The sequence below is a fragment of the Pseudophryne corroboree genome (genome assembly GCF_028390025.1).
Source record: "Pseudophryne corroboree isolate aPseCor3 chromosome 3 unlocalized genomic scaffold, aPseCor3.hap2 SUPER_3_unloc_13, whole genome shotgun sequence".
Taxonomy (NCBI): Eukaryota; Metazoa; Chordata; class Amphibia; order Anura; family Myobatrachidae; genus Pseudophryne; species Pseudophryne corroboree.
Window position 1 is genome coordinate 2,184,533 of NW_026967501.1, and position 27,374 is coordinate 2,211,906.

General features: G+C 47.5%; 1 protein-coding gene across 1 annotated transcript in view; it reads right to left on the reverse strand.

The window, feature by feature from the left end:
- Positions 1-27,374, reverse strand: part of LOC134983346 (oocyte zinc finger protein XlCOF22-like) — a 58,100-nt gene that overhangs the window by 19,535 nt on the left and 11,191 nt on the right. The window contains exons 3-4 of the mRNA XM_063949053.1: positions 19,846-19,947; positions 19,353-19,700 (exon numbers count right to left, since the gene is read on the reverse strand). Coding sequence (XP_063805123.1) covers positions 19,353-19,700; positions 19,846-19,947 — 450 coding nt within the window. The remainder of the gene's footprint in view (positions 1-19,352; positions 19,701-19,845; positions 19,948-27,374) is intronic.

Sequence of the window (27,374 nt, forward strand, 5' to 3'; positions counted from 1 at the left end):
TCAGGAAAGTCTCCAACTCCTGGTTTACCCTCTCTGTCTGCCCATTCGTCTGAGGATGATAAGCTGATGAGAACTTGAGATGGACCTGCATGGCAGAACAGAGAGCTCTCCAAAACCTTGCCACAAACTGAACTCCACGGTCAGATATTATTTCAGTGGGTAGTCCATGTAAACGGAAAATCTCCCGTAGGAAGATTTGGGCCAGTTTTGGAGCTGAAGGAAGTCCTTGGAGTGGAACAAAATGAGCCATTTTGGTAAATCTGTCGACCACTACCCAGATGGTATTGAATCCTTGGGAGGAGGGAAGGTCAGAGATAAAATCCATAGACAGATGTGACCAAGGACGGCTGGGAATGGATAATGGCTGTAACTGACCTGCTGGAGACTGACGAGGAGTCTTGTGCTGCACACATTTAGGACAAGACGCCACAAAGTCTTTGATGTCGACTTTCATCTTCGGCCACCAGTATGTCTCGGAGAGAAATTTAAAAGTCTTTAGGACACCAGGATGCCCAGTAAATTTAGACTGATGAGCCCAAGACAGCAACTTAGAACGGAGTTCAGGAGCAACAAAAGTCTTACCAGGAGGCGGAGCTGGAGAAACTTGTGATGAGGCAAATGCAACAGGATCCAGGATGGAGCGTGGTACTGGATCGGACATCTCGTCCTCGGATTCCATGGATCGAGACAAGGCATCTGCTTTGGTATTCTGAGAACCTGGGCGGAAATGGAGCTTAAAATTAAAACGGGAGAAGAACATAGCCCATCGGGACTGGCGAGGATTAAGGCACTGAGCTGCCTTCAAATAGAGCAGGTTTTTATGATCCGTATAGATGTTAAATGGAAACTTCGCCCCTTCCAGGAGATACCTCCATTCCTCAAGGGCCAGTTTAATCGCCAGAAGCTCTTGATCTCCGATGGAATAATTAACTTCTGCAGGAAGAAATTTGCGGGAAAAGAATCCACAGGGATGAATCTTCCCATCAGCTCCCATCTGAGAGAGAACAGCTCCCACTCCTACTGTGGAAGCATCCACCTCCAACTCGAATGGCTTATTAACATCGGGCTGTAACAAAACTGGGGCGGTCATAAAAGCCATCTTGATTTTTTGAAACGCAGCCAGGGCATCTTCTGACCAGTTGGAATGATCTGCCTCTTTTCGAGTTAAGCTAGTAATAGGAGCAATGAGAGTTGAAAAGCCTCGGATGAATTTCCTATAATAATTGGCGAAGCCCAGGAATCGTTGAATGGACTTGAGAGTATTCGGAATGGACCAACTGGCAATAGCTTCCAATTTTGCCGGGTCCATCTGGAGATCCGATCCAGAAATTATATACCCCAGGAAGGGTATGGAGGCAACTTCAAAGGTACACTTGGATAATTTGCCGTAGAGACGGTTCTCACGAAGACGTCGACTACGAGATATTTGTACAGAACGTCACAGAAGATTTCATTAACAAAGTGCTGGAACACTGCTGGGGCATTGCTCAACCCGAATGGCATTACCAGGTACTCGTAATGGCCATCCCGAGTATTGAAAGCCGTCTTCCATTCATCACCGCTGCGTATTCTGATGAGATTGTTGTAACGTATCAATCCGAGAGGACATCCCTTGCAGAAATTGGAATATCTGCTGCTGCACAGCCTCTTGTCCATCCAAACGGGAGACCAGATTTTGTAAGGCCCCTGACCCCACACTCTGACCACCGTCCGAGTCCATCGGTCCTGAACTTACTGTCAGAGTCGGTTTAGTTTGTGTCCCCGGAGGGGGCGCTAGTGGGTCAGTGGAGGTAGGAGGAATGAAGTGAGGAGGCAGGATTGGATTTCTGCGCATGTGCACAATGTAGTTTTATTAACAACGAAAAGTCCAGATAATAATGCAGCAGAAAAATAAGAATTTACTTACCGATAATTCTATTTCTCGTAGTCCGTAGTGGATGCTGGGAACTCCGTAAGGACCATGGGGAATAGCGGCTCCGCAGGAGTCTGGGCACATCTAAAGAAAGCTTTAGGATCACCAGGTGTGCACTGGCTCCTCCCCCTATGACCCTCCTCCAAGCCTCGGTTAGGATACTGTGCCCGGACGAGCGTACACAATAAGGAAGGATTTTGAATCCCGGGTAAGACTCATACCAGCCACACCAATCACACTGTACAACTTGTGATCTGAACCCAGTTAACAGCATGATAATAGAGGAGCCTCTAGAAAAGATGGCTCACTACAGCAATAACCTGAATTTTTTGGTAACAATAATTATGTACCAGTATTGCAGACAATCCGCACTTGGGATGGGCACCCAGCATCCACTACGGACTACGAGAAATAGAATTATCGGTAAGTAAAATTCTTATTTTCTCTGACGTCCTAGTGGATGCTGGGAACTCCGTAAGGACCATGGGGATTATACCAAAGCTTCCAAACGGGCGGGAGAGTGCGGATGACTCTGCAGCACCGAATGAGAGAACTCCAGGTCCTCCTCAGCCAGGGTATCAAATTTGTAGAATTTTACAAACGTATTTGCTCCTGACCAAGTAGCTGCTCGGCAAAATTGTAAAGCCGAGACCCCTCGGGCAGCCGCCCAAGATGAGCCCACCTTCCTTGTGGAGTGGGCATTTACAGATTTTTGGCTGTGGCAGGCCTGCCACAGAATGTGCAAGCTGAATTGTACTACAAATCCAACGAGCAAAAGTCTGCTTAGAAGCAGGGCAGGAGCACCCAGCTTGTTGGGTGCATACAGGATAAACAGCGAGTCAGATTTCCTGACTCCAGCCGTCCTGGAAACATATATTTTCCGGGCCCTGACAACGTCTAGCAACTTGGAGTCCTCCAAGTCCCTAGTAACCGCAGGCACCACAATAGGTTGGTTCAGGTGAACGCTGAAACCACCTTAGGGAGAAACTGAGGACGAGTCCTCAATTCCGCCGTGTCCGAATGGAAAATCAGATAAGGGCTTTTACAGGATAAAGCCGCCAATTCTGACACGCACCTGGCCCAGGCCAGAGCCAACAGCATGACCACTTTTCCTGTGAGATATTTTAACTCCACAGATTTAAGTGGGTCAAACCAATGTGACTTTTGGAATCCAAAAACTACATTGAGATCCCAAAGTGCCACTGGAGGCACAAAAGGAGGCTGTATATGCAGTACCCCTTTTTACAAACGTCTGAACTTCAGGGACTGAAGCTAGTTCTTTTTGGAAGAAAATTGACAGAGCCGAAATTTGAACCTTAATGGACCCCAATTTCAGGCCCATAGACACTCCTGTCCTGTTTACAGGAAATGTAGGAATCGACCCAGTTGACTTTCCTCCGTCGGGCATTACTGGCCTCGCACCACGCAACATATTTTCGCCAAATGCGGTGATAATGTTTTGCGGTTACATCTTTCCTGGCTTTGATCAGGATAGGGATGACTTCATCCGGAATGCCTTTTTCCTTCAGGATCCGGCGTTCAACCGCCATGCCGTCAAAACGCAGCCGCGGTAAGTCTTGGAACAGACAGGGTCCTTGCTGGAGCAGGTCCCTTCTTAGAGGTAGAGGCCACGGATCCTCCGTGAGCATCTCTTGAAGTTCCGGTTACCAAGTCCTTCTTGGCCAATCCGGAGCCACGAATATAGTGCTTACTCCTCTCCATCTTATCAATCTCAGTACCTTGGGTATGAGAGGCAGAGGAGGGAACCCATACACTGACTGGTACACCCACGGTGTTACCAGAGCGTCTACAGCTATTGCCTGAGGGTCCCTTGACCTGGCGCAATACCTGTCGAGTTTTTCCCAACGGTTTATACTCATGTGGAAGACTTCTGGGTGAAGTCCCCACTCTCCCGGGTGGAAGTCGTACTGAGGAAATCTGCTTCCCAGTTGTCCACTCCCGGAATGAATACTGCTGACAGTGCTATCACATGGTTTTTCGCCCAGCGAAGAATCCTTGCAGCTTCTGCCATTGCCCTCCTGCTTCTTGTGCCACCCTGTCTGTTTACGTGGGTGACTGCCGTGATGTTGTCCGACTGGATCAACACCGGCTGACCTTGAAGCAGAGGTCTTGCTAAGCTTAGAGCATTGTAAATGGCCCTTAGCTTCAGGATATTTATGTGAAGTGATGTCTCCAGGCTTGACCATAAGCCCTGGATATTCCTTCCCTGTGTGACTGCTCCCCAGCCTCGCAGGCTGGCATCCGTGGTCACCAGAACCCAGTCCTGAATGCCGAATCTGCGGCCCTCTAGAAGATGAGCACTCTGCAACCACCACAGGAGGGATACCCTTGTCCTTGGTGACAGGGTTATCCGCTGATGCATCTGAAGATGCGACCCGGACCATTTGTCCAGTAGGTCCCACTGGAAAGTTCTTGCGTGGAATCTGCCGAATGGGATTGCTTCGTAGGAAGCCACCATTTTTACCCAGAACCCCTGTGCATTGATGCACTGAGACTTGGCTCGGTTTTAGGAGGTTCCTGACTAGCTCGGATAACTCCCTGGCTTTCTCTTCCGGGAGAAACACCTTTTTTTTTTTTTTTTCTGGACTGTGTCCAGGATCATCCCTAGGAACAGAAGACAAGTCGTCGGAACCAGCTGCGATCTTGGAATATTGAGAATCCAATTGTGCTGCCGCAACACTACCTGAGATAGTGCTACACCGACCTCCAACTGTTCCCTGGATCTTACCCTTATCAGGGAGTCGTCCAAGTAAAGGTTAACTAAAATTCCCTTCCTTCGAAGGAATATCATTATTTCGGTCATTACTTTAGTAAAGACCCGGGGTGCCGTGGACCATCTCTACGGCAGCGTCTGAACTGATAGTGACAGTTCTGTACCATAACCTGAGGTACCCTTGGTGAGAAGGGTAAATTTTGACATGAAGGTAAGCATCCTTGATGTCCCAAGACATCATGTAGTCCCTTCTTCCAGGTTCGCAATCACTGCTCTGAGTGACTCAATCTTGAATTTGAACCTCTGTATGTAAGTGTTCAAAGATTTAGAATCGGTCTCACCGAGCCGTCTGGCTTTGGTACCACAATAGTGTGGAATAATACCCCGTTCTCTGTTGCAGGAGGGGTACCTTGATTTTCACCTGCTGGGAATACAGCTTGTGAATGGCTTCCAAAACTGCCTCCCTGTCAGAGGGAGACGTCGGTAAAACCGACCTTTTGGAAACGGCGAGGGGAAGACGTCTCGAATTCCAATTTGTACCCCTGAAATATTACCTGAAGGATCCAGGGGTCTACTTGCGAGTGAGCCCACTGCGCACTGAAATTCATTGAGAACGGGCCCCCACCGTGCCTGAGCTTGTAAAGCCCTAGCGTCATACTGAGGGCTTGGCAGAGGCGGGAAAGGGTTTCTGTTCCTGGGAACTGGCTGATCTCTGCAGCCTTTTTCCTCTCCCTCTGTCACGAGCAGAAAAGAGGAACCTTTTGTCCGCTTGCCAACAAAGGACTGCGCCTGATAATACGGCGTCTTATTTGGAGAGGCGACCTGGGGTACAAACGTGGATATCCCAGCTGTTGCCGTGGCCACCAGGTCTGAAAGACCGACCCCAACTGTCCCCTTTTTTTAAGCAATACTTCCAAATGCCGTTTGGAATCCGCATCACTTGACCACTTTACTGGTAGAATTTGGACAACTCACTTATACTTGATGCCAGTCGGCAAATATTCCTCTGTGCATCATGCATATATAGAAATGCATCTTTTAAATGCTCTATAGGCAATAATATACTGTCCTTATCTAGGATATCAATATTTCCAGTCAGGGAATCCGACCACGCCAACCCAGCACTGCACATACAGGCTGAGGCAGTATAACACCAGTATGTGTGTAAATACATTTTAGGATACCCTCCTGCTTTCTATCAGCAGGATCCTTAAGGGCGGCCATCTCAGGAGAGGGTAGAGCCCTTATTCTTACAAGCGTGTGAGCGCCTTATCCCCCCTAGGGGGTGTTTCCCAACGCACCCTAACCTCTGGCGGGAAAAGGTATACTGCCAATAACTTTTTAGAAATTATCAATTGTTATCGGGGGGAAACCCACGCATCATCACACACCTCATTTTATTTCTCAGATTCAGGAAAACTACAGGTAGTTTTTCCTCACCAAACATAATACCCCTTTTTGGTGGTACTCATATTATCATGTAATTTTGAAAAACACGGTTGTCTCTTCACCGTCGACACAGGAGTCAGTATCCGTGTCGGCGTCTGTATCTGCCATCTGAGGTAACGGGCGCTTTAGAGCCCCTGACGGCCTATGAGACGTCTGGACAGGCACAAGCTGAGTAGCCGGCTGTCTCATGTCAACCACTGGCTTTATACAGAGCTGACACTGTCACGTAATTTTCAACAGTACATCCACTCAGGTGTCGACCCCCTAGGGGGTGACAGCACTATTACAGACAATTTTCTCCGTCTCCACCTCATTTTTCTCCTCATACATGTCGACACAAACGTACCGACACACAGCACACACACAGGGAATGCTCTGATAGAGGACAGGACCCCACTAGCCCTTTGGGGAGACAGAGGGAGAGTTTGCCAGCACACACCAGAGCGCTATATATATACAGGGATAACCTTATATAAGTGTTTTCCCCTTATAGCTGCTTTTAATACTGCGCCTAATCAGTGCCCCCCTCTCTTTTTTTTAACCCTTTCTGTAGTGTAGTGACTGCAGGGAAGAGCCAGGGAGCTTCCCTCCAACTGAGCTGTGAGGGAAAATGGCGCTTGTGTGCTGAGGAGATAGGCTCCGCCCCTTCACGACGTCCTTATCTCCCGCTTTTTTCTGGAAAACTGGCAGGGGTTAAATGCATCCATATAGCCCAGGAGCTATATGTGATGCATTTTTTTAGCCATATAAGGTTTTTTCAGTGTTTTATTGCGTCTCAGGGCGCTCCCCCCCCAAGCGCCCTGCACCCTCAGTGACCGGAGTGTGAAGTGTGCTGAGAGCAATGGCGCACAGCTGCAGTGCTGTGCGCTACCTTATTTGAAGACAGGAACGTCTTCTGCCGCCGCTTTTTCCGGACCTCTTCGCTCTTCTGGCTCTGTAAGGGGGCAGGCGGCGCGGCTCCGGGACCCATCCAGGCTGTACCTGTGATCGTCCCTCTGGAGGTTAATGTCCAGTAGCCAAGAAGCCCAATCCACTCTGGAAGCAGGTGAGTTCGCTTCTTCTCCCCTTAGTCCCTCGATGCAGTGAGCCTGTTGCCAGCAGGTCTCACTGAAACTAACAAATCTAATCTAAAACTTTCACTAAGAAGCTCAGGAGAGCCCCTAGTGTGCACCCTTCTCGTTCGGGCACAGAGATCTAACAGAGGCTTGGAGGAGGGTCATAGGGGGAGAAGCCAGTGCACACCAGGTGATCCTAAAGCTTTCTTTAGATGTGCCCAGACTCCTGCAGAGCCGCTATTCCCCATGGTCCTTACGGAGTTCCCAGCATCCACTAGGACGTCAGAGAAATAAACAAACGCAATGCAATGGTATTGGCAATGGTAATGGCAATGATAGGAATACAGCTTGGGAGCTGAAAGTCTATGGCAGTGTATGATATGCAGACATGAACCAGAATAGTTAAAACATGGAGCCAGCAGAGGTGGAAATAATGGTAGCAAACCTGGTAGCAGAGCAGGAGACTTGATGTTAATGTCCACTGTGCTGTTGGAAGTGCACAGGCAGCCTGCAGGCTGAATCACAGGTGAGATGACGGAATGCACCTGGAGAGAGAGTCTCTACTGCTGAGGGCTGGAGCACACTGCAGATGGTGGAGGTGAAGCCAGAGAGGTATTGCTGTAGTGCTGGTGCTTGTAGTTCCACGGAGGTAACAGAGGTACAGGAGAATATCCAGGAACACGGAGGATCAGGAGAATATCCAGGAACACGGAGAAACAGGAGAACAGGTCCAGACACACGGGTCGCAGGAGTGACACAAAGTTCAGGACAACCTCTGACTCACCCTGCAGCTCATGATATACCCCCTGACCGGCAGGTATTGGCTGGAGTGAGACAAGGGGGTGCGGCCAAGCTCCGGATTGGCTGCCGCACTTACACTGGGGAATACTGTCATGGCGGCGCCCATGCCGCGGCCCGGCAGGAACGCGGCGCGCTCTCACGCCCGTTGACTCCAGGGGCGCTTCCAGGCCTGAGATGGCATCCAAGAGCAGGGTGACAGATGACAGCAACATGCAGTGACCCCGGACGGAGTCCGCTCCGGCGGACAGACATAACAGCGGTGAGTCGATTCCTGACAAGCACTTGGCGAGGAACCAAACCGTACAACAAAGCAAACAGCATCCAAGAAACTCTTAACAGAAAAACCAACGCTGTTTGCACGAACTGTTTGAACAAGAACTTTGAACACAGCAGGTTGACAGCACTGAGGCGGGCGTCCAGTGTCCCCTAGAGGATTCAGAGAAATGGATTTATCGTTAAGTACGAAAATCCTCTTATCTCTTTCACCCACTAGGGGACACTGGAGTCCTATACAGTAGGGGACGTCCCAAAGTTATCCCCACTTAGAATCTCCGGACGCCAAGGTATCAAACCTGTAAAAGTTTGCGAATGTGTGGGCTGAAGACCACGTTGTCGCTCTGCAAAATTGAGTAGAGGAAGCACCTCAAATAGCCGCCCATGAGGCACCCACTGATCTGGTATTATGAGTACCAGTCTGAACCGGAAACTGTTTACCACAGGAAATATTAGCTTGCCGATTGGCAAAGCTATTCCATCTAAACAAAGACTGCCTAGATGCTGGCCAACCATTCTTTGGACCAAACCAATGGTCCGACCTTCTAAAGGACGACGTAACTTGTACATATATTCGTAAGCTCGGACAACATCCAAAGACACGTCCCCATCTGCGAATCCCTGAAAGCATGGGACTGTCAAAGTCAGAAAAATATCACGCCACACATTGCCATATATGCACCTCATGCGAGTGCCCGCTGCACGTGCATGAGCCCTCCCGTGCGTGCGTATACTCGGTCACGTGCACCCGCAGGCGCACGATGTGCGCATTTACGGTAGAGTTTGTGTGCGTCTAGCGGGCGACTTAATCGTTACATATTTTAGTCATATAATGTATTTTGTAGATTATGGTCCTTTTGATAGAATCTGAAAGTTTAGTTAATGTAGCATGTTCGGGGACAAAGAGATCCCTCTTTGTTTGATACGAAGGGTCAGACAGGGGTTACACAGTGGTGTTTAGTATCCATCGGAAGAGAATATAATTAGCAACATTCCGGTGTTGGTTTGAAACGGATTACTCGCTCGTGCGTATAGTTATGACTATAACAAGTTTATGGACATTTACTATAAATGCAGTTTATTACCCATGCGGCGGGAAACCTGAGTTTCCCTCCCACCTGAGCAGTGTGAAATAGTCACAGCCCACCTGTATGAACCAACCTATGACCTTTTGTTATAATGCGGAGACGAATTCCTGTGTCCAATGAACAATAAGAATGTAGGGACCATTGTACTGTATTGTGTGTAGTGTATATAAAGACAAGCCGACCTGGGCCAGCTCCACTCTACTCTTCTCAACGGTTCTCATCACTGATAATCGGGAGCTGGATATCCAGGAAGGCGCATGCGATTGTTTTCCCTTGTGCGTAAGTTCTCTGCAACCATTTTGTCTCTTATTAATGTTGTAAGCCATTCTCTCTCTCTCCTTCCCCTTAAATGAAATTGTGTCGTTATTGTATTTTATGTGTAGTAATTCGGTTAGGTATTCTATGTTAGTTTGGTAGTGTATAACTTGTATTGTGTATTCTTTTGCAATTGAACGTTCATTCTCTCCCTTAAAGGTGTTAGAACCTTAGACCGGTATTTGAGTGTTTATTATATTGCTAAAGTGTTCTCTGAGCGTCACATACGCTCATACAGCTTTAAAGTAACAAGGTTACACTGCGTTGCATTTACACCTTATCACTGCACAAAGGTTTACAGTATAAGTACATTACTTATGGTATAGTTATAAAGGTTTAACTCTGTGAGCGTCAGCGCCGCTTGTGATCTCCTCGTGGTCTCGAGCGTCCGCTACGCTGATAGTGTATCATTACGTTAGTCGGCAGCCTATAGCGTGCTTGCCTCTACGCTTTAAGCCGTAAGCGAACGTGCCGCTCGTGCGTCTCGTCCACGGCTAAGAGTTTGCTACGATAAGTGCTTACCCTTACGGTACATCATACGCCAATTGCGTACTGTGTTCATTGACCTTTTAGAGTGTTTTAAATAGGATAAATTTATAGGCTTTATCAATTGGGGGACTCATCCGCTCTTCACATATCTGCACTAGGTAACTTTAGTAGACATTATCGGTCAGCAAAGGGCGGGAGGTGTTATCCCTCGTAGTGCTGACCAGATAAGCGTCTGCTTCACTTAGTAAGGAGTGCTGAGGGAATCCGGTACCGGAAGGTAGGAACAGTACGTTATTGTCTTTTAAAACCTGTTTTGTTTCTGTTTTGCGTATGTATGCATAAGCACACACACCTGTATTTCTTGTTTACTATTATTTGTCCGTGCCTCATTGTGACAACCCACTGGAAGATGTTGATTTTACTTTCTACACTGACGGTAGTTGTCACAGACAGACGGACCCGGGAGACTTGTGTACTGGATACGCAGTCGTAGATGACCAAGGCACCATAGAAGCAGAACCGCTAGGCCAACCTCACTCAGCCCAGGTTGCTGAACTGGTTGCCCTAACCAGAGCATGTGAATTGGCTAAGGGCAAGTCAGCCAATATCTACACCTATTCTAGATACGCCTTCGGGGCAGTCCATGATTTCGGAGCCCTATGGCACCTCAGAAATTTCATGACGGCAGCTGGCACACCGGTAGCGCATGCAGCCCACATCAAAAGGCTTCTAACAGCGATACAGGAACCCGACAGAGTGGCTGTTATCAAGTGTAAAGCACATACATATAGCCAGGACCCAGTATCACTTGGTAACAGCCGAGCAGACGAAGCTGCTAAGTTAGCAGCTGGTACCCCCAGACAGACAGATACCACACAACTGATGGTATTTAATACTGTCAACACACAGAAATTGTGTGAAATGCAAAATTTGTGTTCCACACAGGAAAAGGCAGTTTGGAGGGCAAAAGGATATGGCCAAGAGTCCTCAGGACTCTGGATGGATGCACATGGTAAACCAGTGGCACCCAGAGCATACCTTCCAAGTCTAGCGGAAGCAGCACATGGGCTGACTCATCTAGGCAAGGAATGGATGTGCAAGTTGGTAAGAGCATATTGGTGCGCCCCAGGATTTTCATCCCATGCGGGAAAGAGAGCAATGTCATGCCTCACCTGCTTGAGGAAGAATATCGGAAAGGCAATACCAACAGAACTATCTCATATCCCCCCTACAGGCGGCCCTTTTCAGGTAATACAAATTGATTTCATACAATTACCCCCTTGTCGAAATTTAAAGTATGTACTAGTTTGTATAGATGTGTTTTCAAATTGGGTCGAAGCATTTCCTGCGGCCACAAATACCGCTATGTTTACTGCTAAGAAAATTGTGCAGGAATTTGTGTGTAGATACGGTATCCCTAGAATAATTGAAAGTGATAGGGGTACCCATTTTACAGGTGATGTCTTTCAAGGAATGTGTAAGTTGATGGGAATTGATAGTAAGCTGCACACTCCGTACCGCCCCCAGGCGAGTGCGAAGGTAGAAAGAGTGAACAGCACTATTAAAAATAAACTGAGCAAAGTTATGGCAGAAACAGGATTGACATGGCCAGAAGCTTTACCCATTGTACTATACAGCATCAGAACCACTCCCAGGTCCCCTCTTAATCTGTCCCCCTTTGAAATTCTGTTTGGTCGACAACCGCATGTTATGATTAACCCTCAGGATGATTTGAAGTGTAACAATGAAGTGACTGTAAAATACCTGGTTAACATGAGTAAACAGCTAAGGAATCAAAATGATAATTTGAAGTTAGTGATTCCTGATTTACCAGATAGTAATTGTCATGACATTGAACCTGGGGATTATGTAATGATATGGAATTTTCTACGCTCAGGTAGCCTTATTGACAGATGGGAAGGACCATACCAGGTCTTATTGACTAGCACTACAGCATTGAAGGTTGCTGAGAGAGAGACTTGGGTTCATTCGTCCCACTGTAAGAAGGTCGCTGATCCAGAGAAGTCCCGTGATAAGGAACAGACGGTAGAAGTTGTATCACTGGAGTGTCTGTTCCAGGAGGACTGAGGCGGCACCTGAGCATTGAAGATCACAAGATCAAAAGCAGTTGTCGATCCCCTGTTCCCTTTTATTGTTTTTCTCCAACTTCCCATCCCATCTCCCTCAATTATTTCTTTCCCCCTTCTCATTCTTCTCCGTTTACCTCCTATAAGATGGACTTGCCCCAAGAGACTGTGATCCGGATTTTCCTGTTGACCATGATGTTGACCAGAGCAGCCTGTTCCGGCGAGAGTACCATGGAGGTCGAGAGAGGTTCTGGAATGGGTTCTGATGATAAAGATGGAGGCGTAGTTTTCCAAGAACAACTTAACCAACAAGTAAAGGCGAGTATCAGAAAACGATCCGATAGCATTGACAATAGAAGGAATTGTGAAGGATTGTTAGCTGAAGAAAACTGTATCTGTAGGCTCTGTGACAACGTAGTTGAGGATGGGTGCATTAAGAAATGCCAATCCAGTTTTAATATCCATATGGACCGGCATCCATTGAGTGACTATTACTCCTTAGTGGGTAGTGTGTTAAATAAAACAGATTGTTGGGTATGCTCTCAAGTACCTCAAGGTCATAGCAAATCAGGGCTAGTACCATTTCCTTTAACGGTAGGGGAGGTACTTGAGCTAAAGGGTGGGAGACCGGTGGCCAGAGGTTTAATATCTCCAGCCCTCCTAGTTTGAAGCTCCACCAATATCATGTGGATAAGTCCCTAATATGTTTTAACATTACCAACCCCCGAAAACCAGGAAATTGGGAAGTGTCATGGAGTAACCAAACCATGACCTTTTCATATAGAGCAGATAGAATGCCTACAGATACAGAGCTTATACGCCACATAGCCAGTAGAGGAAAATCTTTCCGGTATAGGTATACCCTAGGAAGTAGGATTACGAGAGTTGGAGAGGTATCACCAGGAAACTGCGCACATATCGTACAAACTGATACGTGTACTAAACAGATGGGAGAATTAGGGTTAGGAGATTTCACATGGAAGATGTGTAATATGGTTATGTCCTACTCCGTCCCATATGTTCTCCCCGATGATGCATATTTCATATGCGGGAGGAAGGCGTATAAGTGGCTTGCCCCAAACTCTGAAGGATTGTGTTATATTGGAAAAGTACTGCCTGAAGTAATGACTGTATCACATGCCAAAATGAAAGATATACACCGTGGTGCCCAAGCTCCTTATACTCATACTCATTACGAGCACGTAGTTAAAAGGCAACTGACAGAAAGGACAGAGCATTTGGCCTCTGACATGATCCATGAATCCACCGGGATTCAGGTTCTACTCGCGTTAGACTTCACTCGCACCACTCGAGGAGTGATGAACTATAGATACATATCTGCGCTTGCAAATTTGTTAGACAATATCATGGAAATGTATGATGATACGTTTAGGTATACTGGAAGAGAACTTCAAGCTTATAAAACAGAACTAGTCCAGCATAGAATGGTTCTCAATTACCTCACAGCAGTGACAGGCGGATATTGTGTCACACTGGCAACGCAGTACGGCGTGAAATGTTGCACATATATTACAAATAGTACCGAGGACCCGGTCGAGGTCATAGACCAAAAGATGGACGATATTCTCCAATTGAAGTGGGAATTTCGCAGAAGACACAATCTCACTCTTGCTGCTGTAGGTAATGAGCTGACTGGTTGGGTGTCATGGTTGAACCCGCGAAATTGGTTCTCTGGTTTAGGAGAATGGGCTCAAGGAGTCATAATGGATGTTGGGAAGTTTCTTCTATGTATCTTAGGTGTTGTCATATCAATTGGCTTGATATTTAGAAGCGGTCAGGCTTTAATGAAGTGCAAACGTCGTACCAGGGTAATGAGTCTGAGGAGAGGGGAAACTGTAATTCCAATGGATTTGATTTATGACCCAACTGTAGAAACAATGATGTGATGAAAATGCGATTATACGGTCCGTTTCTTTCACCTGTTTTTCCGTTTTCCTCCAAGATAAAAAGACCCACTCGGACGAGGAATTTGATGATCCTGTATACAGACAACTGATGGATTAAAGAAGAAGTTTTGACAACCTTATACACAGATATTTGATGAACTGTGCCATAGACCCCCAGTTTCCCTAGAAATTTTAAAATTACGCTAGCCCAACACTTTTTGTAAGTCTATGGACATTGACAAAGCTTTTTTGCTCGCACCTTATGGGCAAAAGCACAAAGAAGACTGCAATCAACTGACACCGAACAAGACTTCAACCGACAAATGTACATTAACCTGACATAGAATACCACTGCATTTACCATAAGTGTTCTTTATCTTCATCTCTACAACCCTCAGGTAATGACACACATAGTCGATAGGGAATACAGGCACAGATATCCGCAATCACATATTCCCCCATTCATGTATCATCAACTAAAATGTTGCATTTTGTTGCAACCACAGCCGAAAAGAGCTCGGTAAAGTTTGACAGCCCATCCACAGACCCTTAATACGGGATAAGAAGGAATTCAAATGTATACTTCGCAATACCTCGAAGCTTGATGTACAACACGTACGGCACGATGATACATGACCCCCCAAACATGGATTCATACACACATGCTTCTGCTATCTCACTAGGTCATACCCTTTTCTCACCTTCCTCTCTCCTCCCTTACCCAACCATGGAAATGTATTAACCCCTGACATATATTTTTCTCTTTTTGAAATGTTTTAGAAGGTGGCAGTTATTGTTGACTGCCAAAGGGTGGACTGTCAAAGTCAGAAAAATATCACTATGCACACTGCCATATTTGCACCTCATACATGTCCGCGTTGCGCATGCGTGCGCTCTCCCGTGCGTGCGCATACCCGCTGTTACGTGCACCCGCAGGTGCACGGTATGCGTATTTACGGTAGAGTTTATGTGTTCGCAGCGTGCGACTCAATCGTTACATATTTTCACTATATAATGTATTTTGTAGATCATGGTCCCTTTGATAGATTCTGAAAGTTTAGTTAATGTAGCATGTTCCTGGACAAAGAGATCCCTCTTTGTTTGATACGAAGGGTCCAACACGGGTCATACAGTGGTGTTTAGTATCCATCGGAAGAGTATTTAATTAGCAATATTCCGGTGTTGGTTTGAAGCGGATAAATCGCTTGTGCGAATAGTTATGGACATAAGAAGTTTATATCCATTTACTATTTATTTGCACTTACTTATCCATGCGGCGGAAAACCTAGTTTCCCACCCACCTGAGCAGTTGGAAGTAGACACAGCCCACCTGTATGAATCAACCTATGACCTTTTGTTATAATGCGAAGACGAATTCCTGTGTCCAATGAACAATGAGATTGTAGGGACCATTGAATTGTATTGTGTGTGGGGCATAAATAGACAAGCCGATGGTATCCAGCTCACTCTCTTCAACGGTTCTCATTGCTGATAATCGGGAGCTGGATATCCAGAGGCGCATGCGATCGTTTCCCTTTGTGCGTAAGTTTTCTCCGCAATCATATTGTCTTTATTGTTATTGTGAGCCATATCTCTCTCTCTCTCTCTCTTCTCCTCTTTCTCCTTCATTTTCCCTTAAACGTAATTGTATTGTATTTCCTGTGTAGTTATCTGGTTAGTTAGTCTATGTTATATTGTAGTGTGTGACTTGTACTGTATTACTCTTTTTGCAAGTAATAACATTCATATAAGGCGTTAGACCCTAAAGCACGGTATCTGTGTATTTCTTAGTGTTAAGTATTCTCAGAGCGTCGGTGACGCTCGAACAGCTTTTGAGTTAATAAGGTTATACTGTGTTGCATTTACACCCTTTCACTACACTAAGGTTTTACTGCATAATACATTGTTGATGGTTTAGATATAAAGGTTTAACATTGTGAGCGTCTGCGCCGCTGGTGATCTCCTCGTGGTCCCGAGCGTCCGCTACGATATAGCGAACCAGTACGTTAGTCGGCAGCCAATAGCGTGCCTGCCTGTGATCTCTTGGCCGTGAGCGAACGTGACGCTTGAGCGTCTCGACTACGGATAAGCGATTGTTACGCAACGTGCGTACCCTTACGGTACTTCATAAGTAAATAGCGTACCGTGTTCTTAGACCTCTCATAAAGGGTTTTATATAAGATAAATATTTAGCTTTATCAATATATATATATATACACCATACATATAAGCGGATTGTCCGCAACCATCGGGTCCCTAGTGACATTAATGTGTTCTGAATGTGTATGTCCATGTACTGAATGCCCCAGTTGTGGATCTAACCAGGAAACCTTATGGTCGACATAAAACATAGTAATCGTCGACAGCAGGGAGTAGTACCAGGCAAAATAACATTCTTGCGACCCCAAGGGGTCCAAGGGAAATATACATATATAATTTTAATATCACACCCCCACAATACTACCATGTCTGTGCTCGAGCTACAGGCCCATGAAACCGTACCATACATATACATATAAATATATATACAGGTATAAGGCAGTTACAGCATGTTAATTTACACCCAGTATTGACAGTTGGTGCCAACAGGGTCACCCACATACTACTGTGTCTCCCATAGCGTGTTTACTCTTTGAAAGAATACCACTACCGACCTGCTGACACTTCAATTACTCAATCAAGTACCACAGGAGTCGGCAATGCCGACAGAGATATTCCCATAACTGTTTGCGACAGAGCCCTCACACATGTCGACACATGTGTACTAAAAGCTATAGTGGGTATCTGACAGGGAAAACACAGACACTTATACACAACACACTGACTACACGGCCATGATCTAACATAGTGCTATACTTGTATATTGCACTAATCACTGTGCCCTACTTCCTTTACACTGCTATGTACACAGAGCTTTTGGCAGGGACTGTTGGAGAGAATGGCGATGTATCGTGCTGTGAGGGCTAAGCCACGCCCCCGTCTCGGCGCGCTTCAGCCCCGCTGTTATTTTAACGGTTCATGCTGGCGGGGGTTCGTATACAGTGTCCGTGCACTGCATACATGTCATGCCAGGCATAAAGGGAGGAGCCAGTTCACACCCATTCAAAGTCTTATAGTGTGCCCATGTCTCCTGCGGATCCCGTCTATACCCCATGGTCCTTACGGAGTCCCCAGCATCCTCTAGGACGTATGAGAAATCCTGGGAAAACCCAGAGAAAAAATTCCAGATCCCTAAAAGAATTCTCATTGCTTTCCCTTTCCCTGAAGAGAATAGGAAGAAGTGGGAAAATCCACCTATAGTAGATGCTTCTGTATATAGGCTGTCTAAAAAGGTGGTTTTACCTGTCCCTGGTTCAACCGCCATAAAGGAGCCGGCTGACCGCAAGATTAAGACTACGCTCAAATCACTATACACTGCTACAGGCGTGGCTTTAAGGCCCACTATTGCTTGTGCATGGATTTCTAAAGCCATAGTAAAGTGGTCAGGCACCTTACTAGAGGACTTAGATACTATGGATAGGAGTGACATTGACTTGTTTTTACGTCACATACAGGATTCTGCATGTTTCATGGTGGAGGCCATGAAGGACATTGGCCTGCTTCTTCCATGGCACGCAGAGGACTCTGGCTACGCCAATGGACTGCGGATGCAGTATCAAAGAAAAGTGTGGAGAACTTGCCATTCACAGGTCAGGCACTATTTGGGGATGCATTGGATTCGTGGATTTCCATGGCGACTGCGGGTAAGACATTTCTTCCCACCGCAGCAGCCCAAGCTAGGAAATCTTATCCTACACCTACACTGCAGTCCTTTTGGACCGCAACATTTAAAAAATCCAAACCCCCTCCCACCTTCTTTACAGGAGGTCGGGGAAGATCAAAAAAACCTGCACCAACAGGTTCCCAGGGACAGAATCCAGGTTCTGCTTCCTCCAAATATTTAGCATGATGGTGGACCTCTCAGCCTGGAGATCAGGCAGGTGGGAGCGAGACTAAAAGATTTCAGTCACGTCTGTGTGTCATCATGCTTGCATAGAGGGACAACAGCAGCACTGTGCCCGCTGCCTTAATGCCGCCATCTGAACCGGTTTAGCACTCACCACTCAATTAGGGGTGGCGGCATGCTGTGGGGAAGAGTGCACACCGCTGTGGGTGAGCGAAGCAACCCCCTTGAGGAGCTATGTCCTGTCAGCGGGGATCTGGACCATTAACCCTTCAAGAGGTTGGTACCGGTCCCCCCCCTAAGTCTCACGACGCAGGCAGACTGGTGCCAACCCATCCTTCCTGAAAACAAAAACTAAAATACATTCTGAAAAAAACTCTCTGGCGCTCCAGAGAATGCACCCGGCTCCTTGGGCACGTTTTTCTAAATGTAGTCTGGTAGGAGGGGCATAGAGGGGAGGAGCCAGCACACACTAATGATTTCTTAAAGTGCTAGGCTCCAATAGACCCAATCTATACCCCATAGTACTAAGACCATCCCAGTATCCCCAGCCTAAAATAATAGAGGCTGATGGCTCCCAATGTATGAGATACACCAGAGAGTGTGGGGAGGAGACTGGTCAGATCTCTGGGCTGGTAACACACAGTGACATGATGTGAGGGGGAGAGCAGGAGTATATTAGGGGCTGATGGCTCCTGATGTATGAGATACACCAAAGTGTGGGGAGGAGACTGGTCAGATCTCTGGGCTGGTAACACACAGTGACATGATGTGAGGGGGAGAGCAGGAGTATAATAGGGGCTGATGGCTCCTTATGTATGATATACACCAGAGAGTGTGGGGAGGAGACTGGTCAGATCTCTGGGCTGGTAACACACAGTGACATGATGTGAGGGGGAGAGCAGGAGTATAATAGGGGCTGATGTTTCCTGATGTATGAGATACACCAGAGTGTGTGGGGAGGAGACTGGTCAGATCTCTGGGCTGGTAACACACAGTGACATGATGTGAGGGGAGAGCAGGAGTATAATAGGGGCTGATGGCTCCTGATGTACGAGATACACCAGAGAGTGTGGGGCGGAGACTGGTCAGATCTCTGGGCTGGTAACACACAGTGACATGATGTGAGGGGGAGAGCAGGAGTATAATAGAGGTGATGGCTCATGACTTCCCCTCTGGGAAAATAAATATTCCTCATTGGTTTGTACTGACAAAGGAGGGTGTAGGATAAGAGATTGCTGTAGTGATTGAGCAAGGAGAATATGTGACTCTTTTCTGTAATAAATGTTTATTACTCACCTGTGCTGATATCTGTAGGGATCTCCTCCTCCTTACACTGCTGATCCCCCCTCACATACGTCTCTTCTTCTCCCTCTATATCTTCTGACTTCATATCAGTCACATACGTCTCTTCTTCTCCCTCTATATCTTCTACCTTTATATCAGTTACATACGTCTCTTCTTCTCCCTCTATATCTTCTGCCTTTATATCAGTCACATACGTCTCTTCTTCTCCCTCTATATCTTCTGCCTTTATATCAGTCACATACATCTCTTCTTCTCCCTCTATATCTTCTGCCTTTATATCAGTCACATACGTCTCCTCTTCTCCCTCTATATCATCTGTTTTAATATCAGACAGACGTTCTACCTAAAAAAAACAAAAACAAAACACAACACTATAATGACATTTGGAGAAAACAGTATAATATCAGTGTATAAGACACACAGCTTCTCTACAGATCATATAGTGACAGTCACTTTGGTATATTGGTGAGACCCTAAATCCCACCTACCTGATCCTCCTGTGGGGTCCTGTGATACTCCTCTGTACAATCCTGGGAATACAGAGGACGGGGACAACTCTCTGGGGTATCTCTGTTACTGGGCCCATCTGTAGGAGACACACAGTGACTGAGTACAGAGTATATAATAAGATTTTACTCACCGGTAAATCTATTTCTCATAGTCCGTAGTGGATGCTGGGACTCCGTAAGGACCATGGGGAATAGCGGCTCCGCAGGAGACTGGGCACAACTAAAGAAAGCTTTAGGACTACCTGGTGTGCACTGGCTCCTCCCTCTATGACACTCCTCCAGACCTCAGTTAGGATACTGTGCCCGAAAGAGCTGACACAATAAGGAAAGGATTTTGAATCCCGGGTAAGACTCATACCAGCCACACCAATCACACCGTACAACTCGTGATACTATACCCAGTTAACAGTATGAAATACAACGGAGCCTCTCAACAGATGGCTCTCAACAATAACCCTTTAGTTAAACAATAACTATATACAAGTATTGCAGACAATCCGCACTTGGGATGGGCGCCCAGCATCCACTACGGACTACGAGAAATATCTTATTTTCTCTAACGTCCTAAGTGGATGCTGGGACTCCGTAAGGACCATGGGGATTATACCAAAGCTCCCAAACGGGCAGGAGAGTGCGGATGACTCTGCAGCACCGAATGAGCGAACTCTAGGTCCTCCTCAGCCAGGGTGTCAAACTTGTAGAATCCTGCAAATGTGTTTGACCCCGACCAAGTAGCTGCTCGGCAAAGTTGCAAAGCCGAGACCCCTCGGGCAGCCGCCCAAGAAGAGCCCACCTTCCTTGTGGAATGGGCTTTCACTGATCTAGGATGCGGCAGTCCAGCCGCAGAATGCGCAAGCTGAATTGTGCTACAGATCCAGCGAGCAATAGTCTGCTTTGAAGCAGGAGCACCCAGCTTGTTGGGTGCGTACAGGATAAATAGTGAGTCAGTTTTCCTGACTCTAGCCGTCCTGGAAACATACATTTTCAGGGCCCTGACTACATCCAGCAACTTGGAATCCTCCAAGTCCCGAGTAGCCGCAGGCACCACAATAGGTTGGTTCAAATGAAACGCTGAAACCACCTTAGGAAGAAATTGGGGACGAGTCCTCAATTCCGCCCTATCCATATGGAAAATCAGATAAGGGCTTTTACATGACAAAGCCGCCAATTCTGACACACGCCTGGCCGAAGCCAGGGCCAACAGCATGACCACTTTCCACGTGAGATATTTTAGCTCCACGGTTTTAAGTGGCTCAAACCAATGCGACTTAAGGAAATCCAACACCACGTTGAGATCCCAAGGTGCCACTGGAGGCACAAAAGGGGGCTGAATATGCAGCACTCCTTTAACAAAAGTCTGAACTTCAGGCAGTGAAGCCAGTTTTTTCTGGAATAAAATCGACAGAACCGAAATCTGGACCTTAATGGACCCCAATTTGAGGGCCATAGTCACCCCTGACTGTGGGAAGTGCAGGAATCGACCCAGTTGAAATTCCTCCGTTGGGGCCTTCCTGGCCTCACACCAAGCAACATATTTTCGCCATATGCGGTGATAACGTTTTGCAGTCACATCCTTCCTGGCTTTGATCAGCGTAGGAATGACTTCCTCCGGAATGCTCTTTTCCTTCAGGATCCGGTGTTCAACCGCCATGCCGTCAAACGCAGCCGCGGTAAGTCTTGGAACAGACAGGGCCCCTGCTGCAGCAGGTCTTGTCTGAGCGGTAGAGGCCATGGGTCCTCTGAGATCATTTCTTGAAGTTCTGGGTACCAAGCTCTTCTTGGCCAATCCGAAACAATGAGTATAGTTCTTACTCTTCTCCTTCTTATTATCCTCAGTACCTTTGGTATGAGAGGATGAGGAGGGAACACATAAACCGACCGGTACACCCACGGTGTCACTAGAGCGTCCACCGCTATCGCCTGAGGGTCCCTTGACCTGGCACAATATTTTTCTAGCTTTTTGTTGAGGCGGGACGCCATCATGTCCACCTGTGGCCTTTCCCAACGGTTTGTAATCAGCCGGAAGACTTCTGGATGAAGTCCCCACTCTCCCGGGTGGAGGTCGTGCCTGCTGAGGAAGTCTGCTTCCCAGTTGTCCACTCCCGGAATGAACACTGCTGACAGTGCTAACACGTGATTTTCCGCCCATCGGAGAATCCTTGTGGCTTCTGTCATTGCCATCCTGCTTCTCGTGCAGCCCTGTCGGTTTACATGGGCGACCGCCGTGATGTTGTCTGACTGAATCAGTATTAGCTGACTTTGAAGCAGGGGTCTTGCCTGACTTAGGCATTGTAAATGGCTCTTAGTTCCAGAATAGTTATGTGTAGGGACATCTCCTGGCTTGACCATAGTCCTTGGAAATGTCTTCCCTGTATGACTGCTCCCCAGCCTCGAAGGCTGGCGTCCGTGGTTACCAGGACCCAGTCCTGTATGCCGAATCTGCGGCCCTCCAGAAGATGAGCACTCTGCAGCCACCACAGTAGAGACACCCTGGTCCTTGCAGACAGGGTTATCATCCGATGCATCTGAAGATGCGATCCGGACCACTTGTCCAACAGATCCCACTGAAAGATCCATGCATGGAACCTTCCGAACGAAATTGCTTCGTAAGAAGCTACCATCTTTCCCAGGACTCGCGTGCAGTGGTGCACCGACACCTGTTTTGGTTTGAGGAGGTCTCTGACTAGCGATGACAACTCCTTGGCCTTCTCCTCCGGGAGAAACACCCTTTTCTGTTCTGTGTCCAGAACCATCCCCAGGAACAATAGACGCGTTGCAAGAACCAGCTGCGACTTTGGAATATTCAGGATCCAGCCGTGCTGTTGTAGCACTTCCCAAGCTAGTGCTACTCCGATCAGCAACTGTTAGGGTCTCCTGCCCTGTGCTGCCACGTCGTCAAGGCAACCGGGAGACAAGTGTTAGCAGAGTAACCTGAGCGCAGCTGATACTCCGGTTCGGGTCTTTTGCTGTGCAGTGGTTACAGGCTCTGTGCACGGCAGGGGATCCGATGCTGGTTTTTGTGCTCACAGTCTGTGAGGTCTGAGTGGGGCGTGGACAGCACCTGCTATATAAGGCCTCTTCTCAGGTTAAGCAGATGCTGCTGAATCTTTGTTGGTTAGTCAGTTCCTAAAAGTTAGCCAGTACTGTGTAGCTTTGTATTTGTTGTTGCTTACTGCAAATAGGCCTGGGGATTTGGTACTACACTCTGCCAATCCAGACCTAGCAGTAAGACTGGAGTCAGTCGTTTAACTTGCTGGGGTTCTTTTGCTACTCTGTGAACTTAGCAAGTTTGCGGCTGTATTCTCAGATTTGCCTGCCTAAATCCTGTCTCACTGTGCAAGGTGTTCAGGTGTAAGTTTAGTGGCAGTAAGCTGAACCTGTGCACTGCAAGTGAGGATTAGGATTGGGGAGACTCTCCTTGTGTCTATCATTCCATCTCTGACCAAGGAGTTTACTGCCACACCCGTTGGTAACCCTTTAGGGTTTTGCTGTTGCCCTAGCAACAGCATTTCGGGTTCTCTACGTATTAAAACACAACATCTTGCTTTTTCCATCTGAGCATTACTAATACTAGGGAGACACCCGGTTTCTTAGCCTCTGGGCTTCTCTGTTCACTTTGTGTTTATTTTGTTACCCTATCACCTTCTGTGTACGTAATGTCATATTCCCCAGTCTGTCTGTGAGTTCATTTGTTTTGCATCCCTATCCGTTCAGACACCAGTACATTCCTGCAGGCACTGGTGTACATAACAGTTCAAACACCAGTACATTCCTGCAGGCACTGGTGTGCATAACAGTTCAGACACCAGTACATTCCTGCAGGCACTGGTGTGCATAACATATTCAGCAGCCTAATACTCCTGTTGAAATTTTGTGCGAATATGGAGCATACCCCTCAAAATACGTTGCAACAGGTGGTCGATCAGGTGCAGGTCCTGACTCGACAATTTAATGATTTGTCCATTAAAATGCACACCTCCCAGGCCGCTGGCGGAGCTCCCGCAGCAGCAGCACCTTCAGGGGTTAAGGAGCCAAAAGTAAATCTCCCGGATCGTTTTTCTGGAGATCGCTCGCAGTTCTTTTGTTTCAAGGAGAGCTGCAAGCTATACTTCCGGCTTAGGCCTCAGTCTTCTGGGTCGGAGATTCAGCGGGTGGGCATAGTGATTTCCTTGCTACAAGGAGACCCACAGGTCTGGGCATATGGGTTGCAGCCTGACTGTCCGTCGCTTAAAAGTGTTGATGCTTTTTTTACGGCCCTGGGCATGTTGTATGATGACCCTGACAAGACGGCCTCAGCCGAGGCTAAGATTTCGATCCTTAAGCAAGGGCGAAGGCCAGTTGAGGTTTACTGTACGGAGTTTTGGAGGTTGGCCCATGATACCCAGTGGAATGACCCAGCCCTGAGACACCAGTACCGAAGAGGTCTTTCTAACCAGATAAAAGACCAACTGGTACAATATCCCTTGCCTGATAGCTTGGATCAGCTCATGCAGTTATCCATCCGGGTGGATAGACGGCTGAGAGAGCGTAGGCTTGAAAGGGAGACCGAGGTTTCCTTCTTTCCCAAGGGAACCTCAGACTCTAAGGAATTTTCCGAGGAGCCTATGCAGATTGGGGCTACCCGCCTCTCCTCGCGTGAGAAGACGCGGAGGAGACAGCAGGGGTTGTGTTTGTACTGTGGGAATAAAGGTCATGTGGTAGTATCATGCCCAGAAAAGCCGGAAAACTTCAGGGCCTGAGGGTGATGGGAAATATCCTGTCAGGCCAGAAGTCAGAATTTCCCAAGAAGACTTTTATCATTCCGGTGACCTTGAAGATCCTCGGTCAAACTGTCAAGACTGAGGCCTTTGTGGACAGTGGGGCCGACTGGGTTTTTATGGACCGCCAATTCGCCCTGAAACACTCTGTTCCCTTAGTACCCTTGGCATCGGAAATTGAGATGTGGGTTAAACGGGGAACCATTATCCCAAGGTAAAATTACCTCTTGCACTAGCCAGATTTCTTTGTTTATTGGAGCCACACACTCTGAAAAATTGTCCTTTTATGTGACTGTCTGTACTTTTGCCCCATTGGTGTTGGGGTTACCCTGGTTAAGGGCCCACAATCCTCAATTTGACTGGGTCTCTGGGGAGATTCTTAGTTGGGGTACTGATTGTTTCAGGAGTTGCTTGAGCCTTCCAGTCAGGCTCTCGCAGCTAAGTTTGCCAGGATTGCCAGGGTGTTATGCAGATTTTGCGGACGTGTTCTCCAAACAAGTTGCAGAGGTACTACCTCCCCATCGCCCCTATGACTGTGCCATTGATTTGTTGCCAAATGCTAAGCTTCCCAAGAGCAGGTTGTACTCCCTGTCACGTCCTGAGACTCAGGCTATGGCAGAGTACATTCAGGAGAACTTGGCTAAGGGATTTATCAGACCTTCACAGTCTCCAGTTGGGTCGGGGTTCTTCTTCGTGGGTAAAAAGGACGGTTCGTTGCGACCCTGCATCGACTTCAGGGAATTGAACCGTATCACGATTAAAAACTCATACCCACTGCCTCTCATTTCGGTCTTGTTTGACCAGCTTCGTACTGCCACCATTTTTTCTAAGATTGACCTACGCGGTGCGTACAATCTAATCCGAATAAGAGAGGGGGATGAATGGAAGACTGCCTTTAATACCCACTCAGGGCATTATGAATATTTGGTGATGCCTTTTGGGCTCTGTAATGCCCCGGCAGTCTTCCAGGATTTCATGAATGATGTGCTCAGGGAATATTTGGATAGATTCTTAGTTGTATACTTAGATGACATCCTAATCTTCTCCCATTCCCTGGAGGAACATCGGAAGCATGTACGCTTAGTCCTCCAGAAACTCAGAGACCACCGGCTTGGGGCGAAGCTGGAGAAGTGCGAATTTGAAGTTCAGCAAATCGCATTTCTAGGATATATTATCTCCCCAGAAGGTTTCCAAATGGAGGGTTCCAAGGTACAGGCAGTCCTGGATTGGGTGCAGCCCACTAGTTTGAAGGCGCTTCAGCGTTTCCTGGGCTTTGCGAATTTTTATAGACGATTTATCGCTGGATTTTCGTCTATAGTGGCGCCCTTGGTGGCACTCACTAAGAAAGGAGCGGATGTTGCTCACTGGTCTTTTGAGGCTAAAGCGGCTTTTGCCCGTCTCAAAAGGGCATTTGTATCGGCCAAGGTACTGCGACACCCAGATCCAGAGCGTCCTTTTGTGGTGGAGGTGGATGCCTCTGAGATGGGTATTGGGGCAGTGCTCTCTCAGATGGGAGTGTCTGATAATCGCCTTCATCCCTGTGCTTACTTTTCCTGTAAATTTTCGCCTGCCGAGATGAATTATGACGTGAGTAACCGGGAATTGTTGGCTATTAAGGATGCACTCGAGGAGTGGAGACACTGGCTTGAGGGGGCTAAGTTTGTGGTCTCAATTCTCACCGACCATAAGAATCTGGCATAATTAGTGTCAGCGAAGCGTCTCAATGCCAGGCAGGCACAATGGGCTTTGTTTTTTGCTCGCTTTAATTTTTTGATAACATATCGCCCTGGGTCAAAAAACATCAAGGCTGATGCGCTCTCGCAGAGTTTTGCTCCAATCCAGGAGACCACCGAGGAGCCGTTGCCCATTGTGTCCCCATCATGTATTAAAGTGGGCATTACCCAGGACCTCTTATCATTAGTCCTTAGAGCACAGGAGCAGGCTCCTCCAGACCTTCCGGTAGGTCTTTTGTTTGTGCCTCCTAGGTTAAGACAGCGAGTGTTCCTGGAATTCCATGCCAAGAAGTCGGCAGGTCACACGGGTATTGCCAGAACTCGGGAGTTGCTATCTAGGGCGGTGTGGTGGCCCTCGGTGGCTAAGGATGTGGATCAGTGGGTTCGGGCATGTGACATCTGTGCCCGAAATAAGACTCCTAGAGGGGTTCCTGTTGGCCCATTACATCCACTCTCTATCCCATCTAAGCCATGGACCCACATTTCAATGGATTTTGTGGTGGACTTGCCCAAATCCTCGGGGATGACAGCCATCTGGGTTGTCGTTGACAGGTTTTCGAAGATGGCGCACTTCGTTCCACTGGTTGGGCTGCCATCGGCCAGACGCCTGTCTGAATTATTTATGCTGCATGTTGTGCGTCTCCACGGGTTGCCACTTGATGTGGTCTCTGACCGCGGATCCCAGTTTGTGGCCAAATTCTGGAGGGCATTTTGTTCCGATCTCCAGATTTCTGTCAGCTTGTCGTCAGGCTACCATCCGCAGTCTAATGGGCAGACTGAAAGGGTGAACCAGTCCTTGGAGCAGTTCCTCAGGTGTTATGTCTCCAAGTGTCAGACTGACTGGGTTGCTCATCTGTCCATGGCGGAGTTTGCCTATAACAACGAGGCTCACTCTGCTACAGGGATCTCTCCCTTCCTTTGTGTGTATGGGCATCATCCTAAGGCCAATTCTTTTGACCCCCTGGACTCCACGCCTGGTGGTTCCTCTGTGGTTTCGGTCCTTAGAGGTATTTG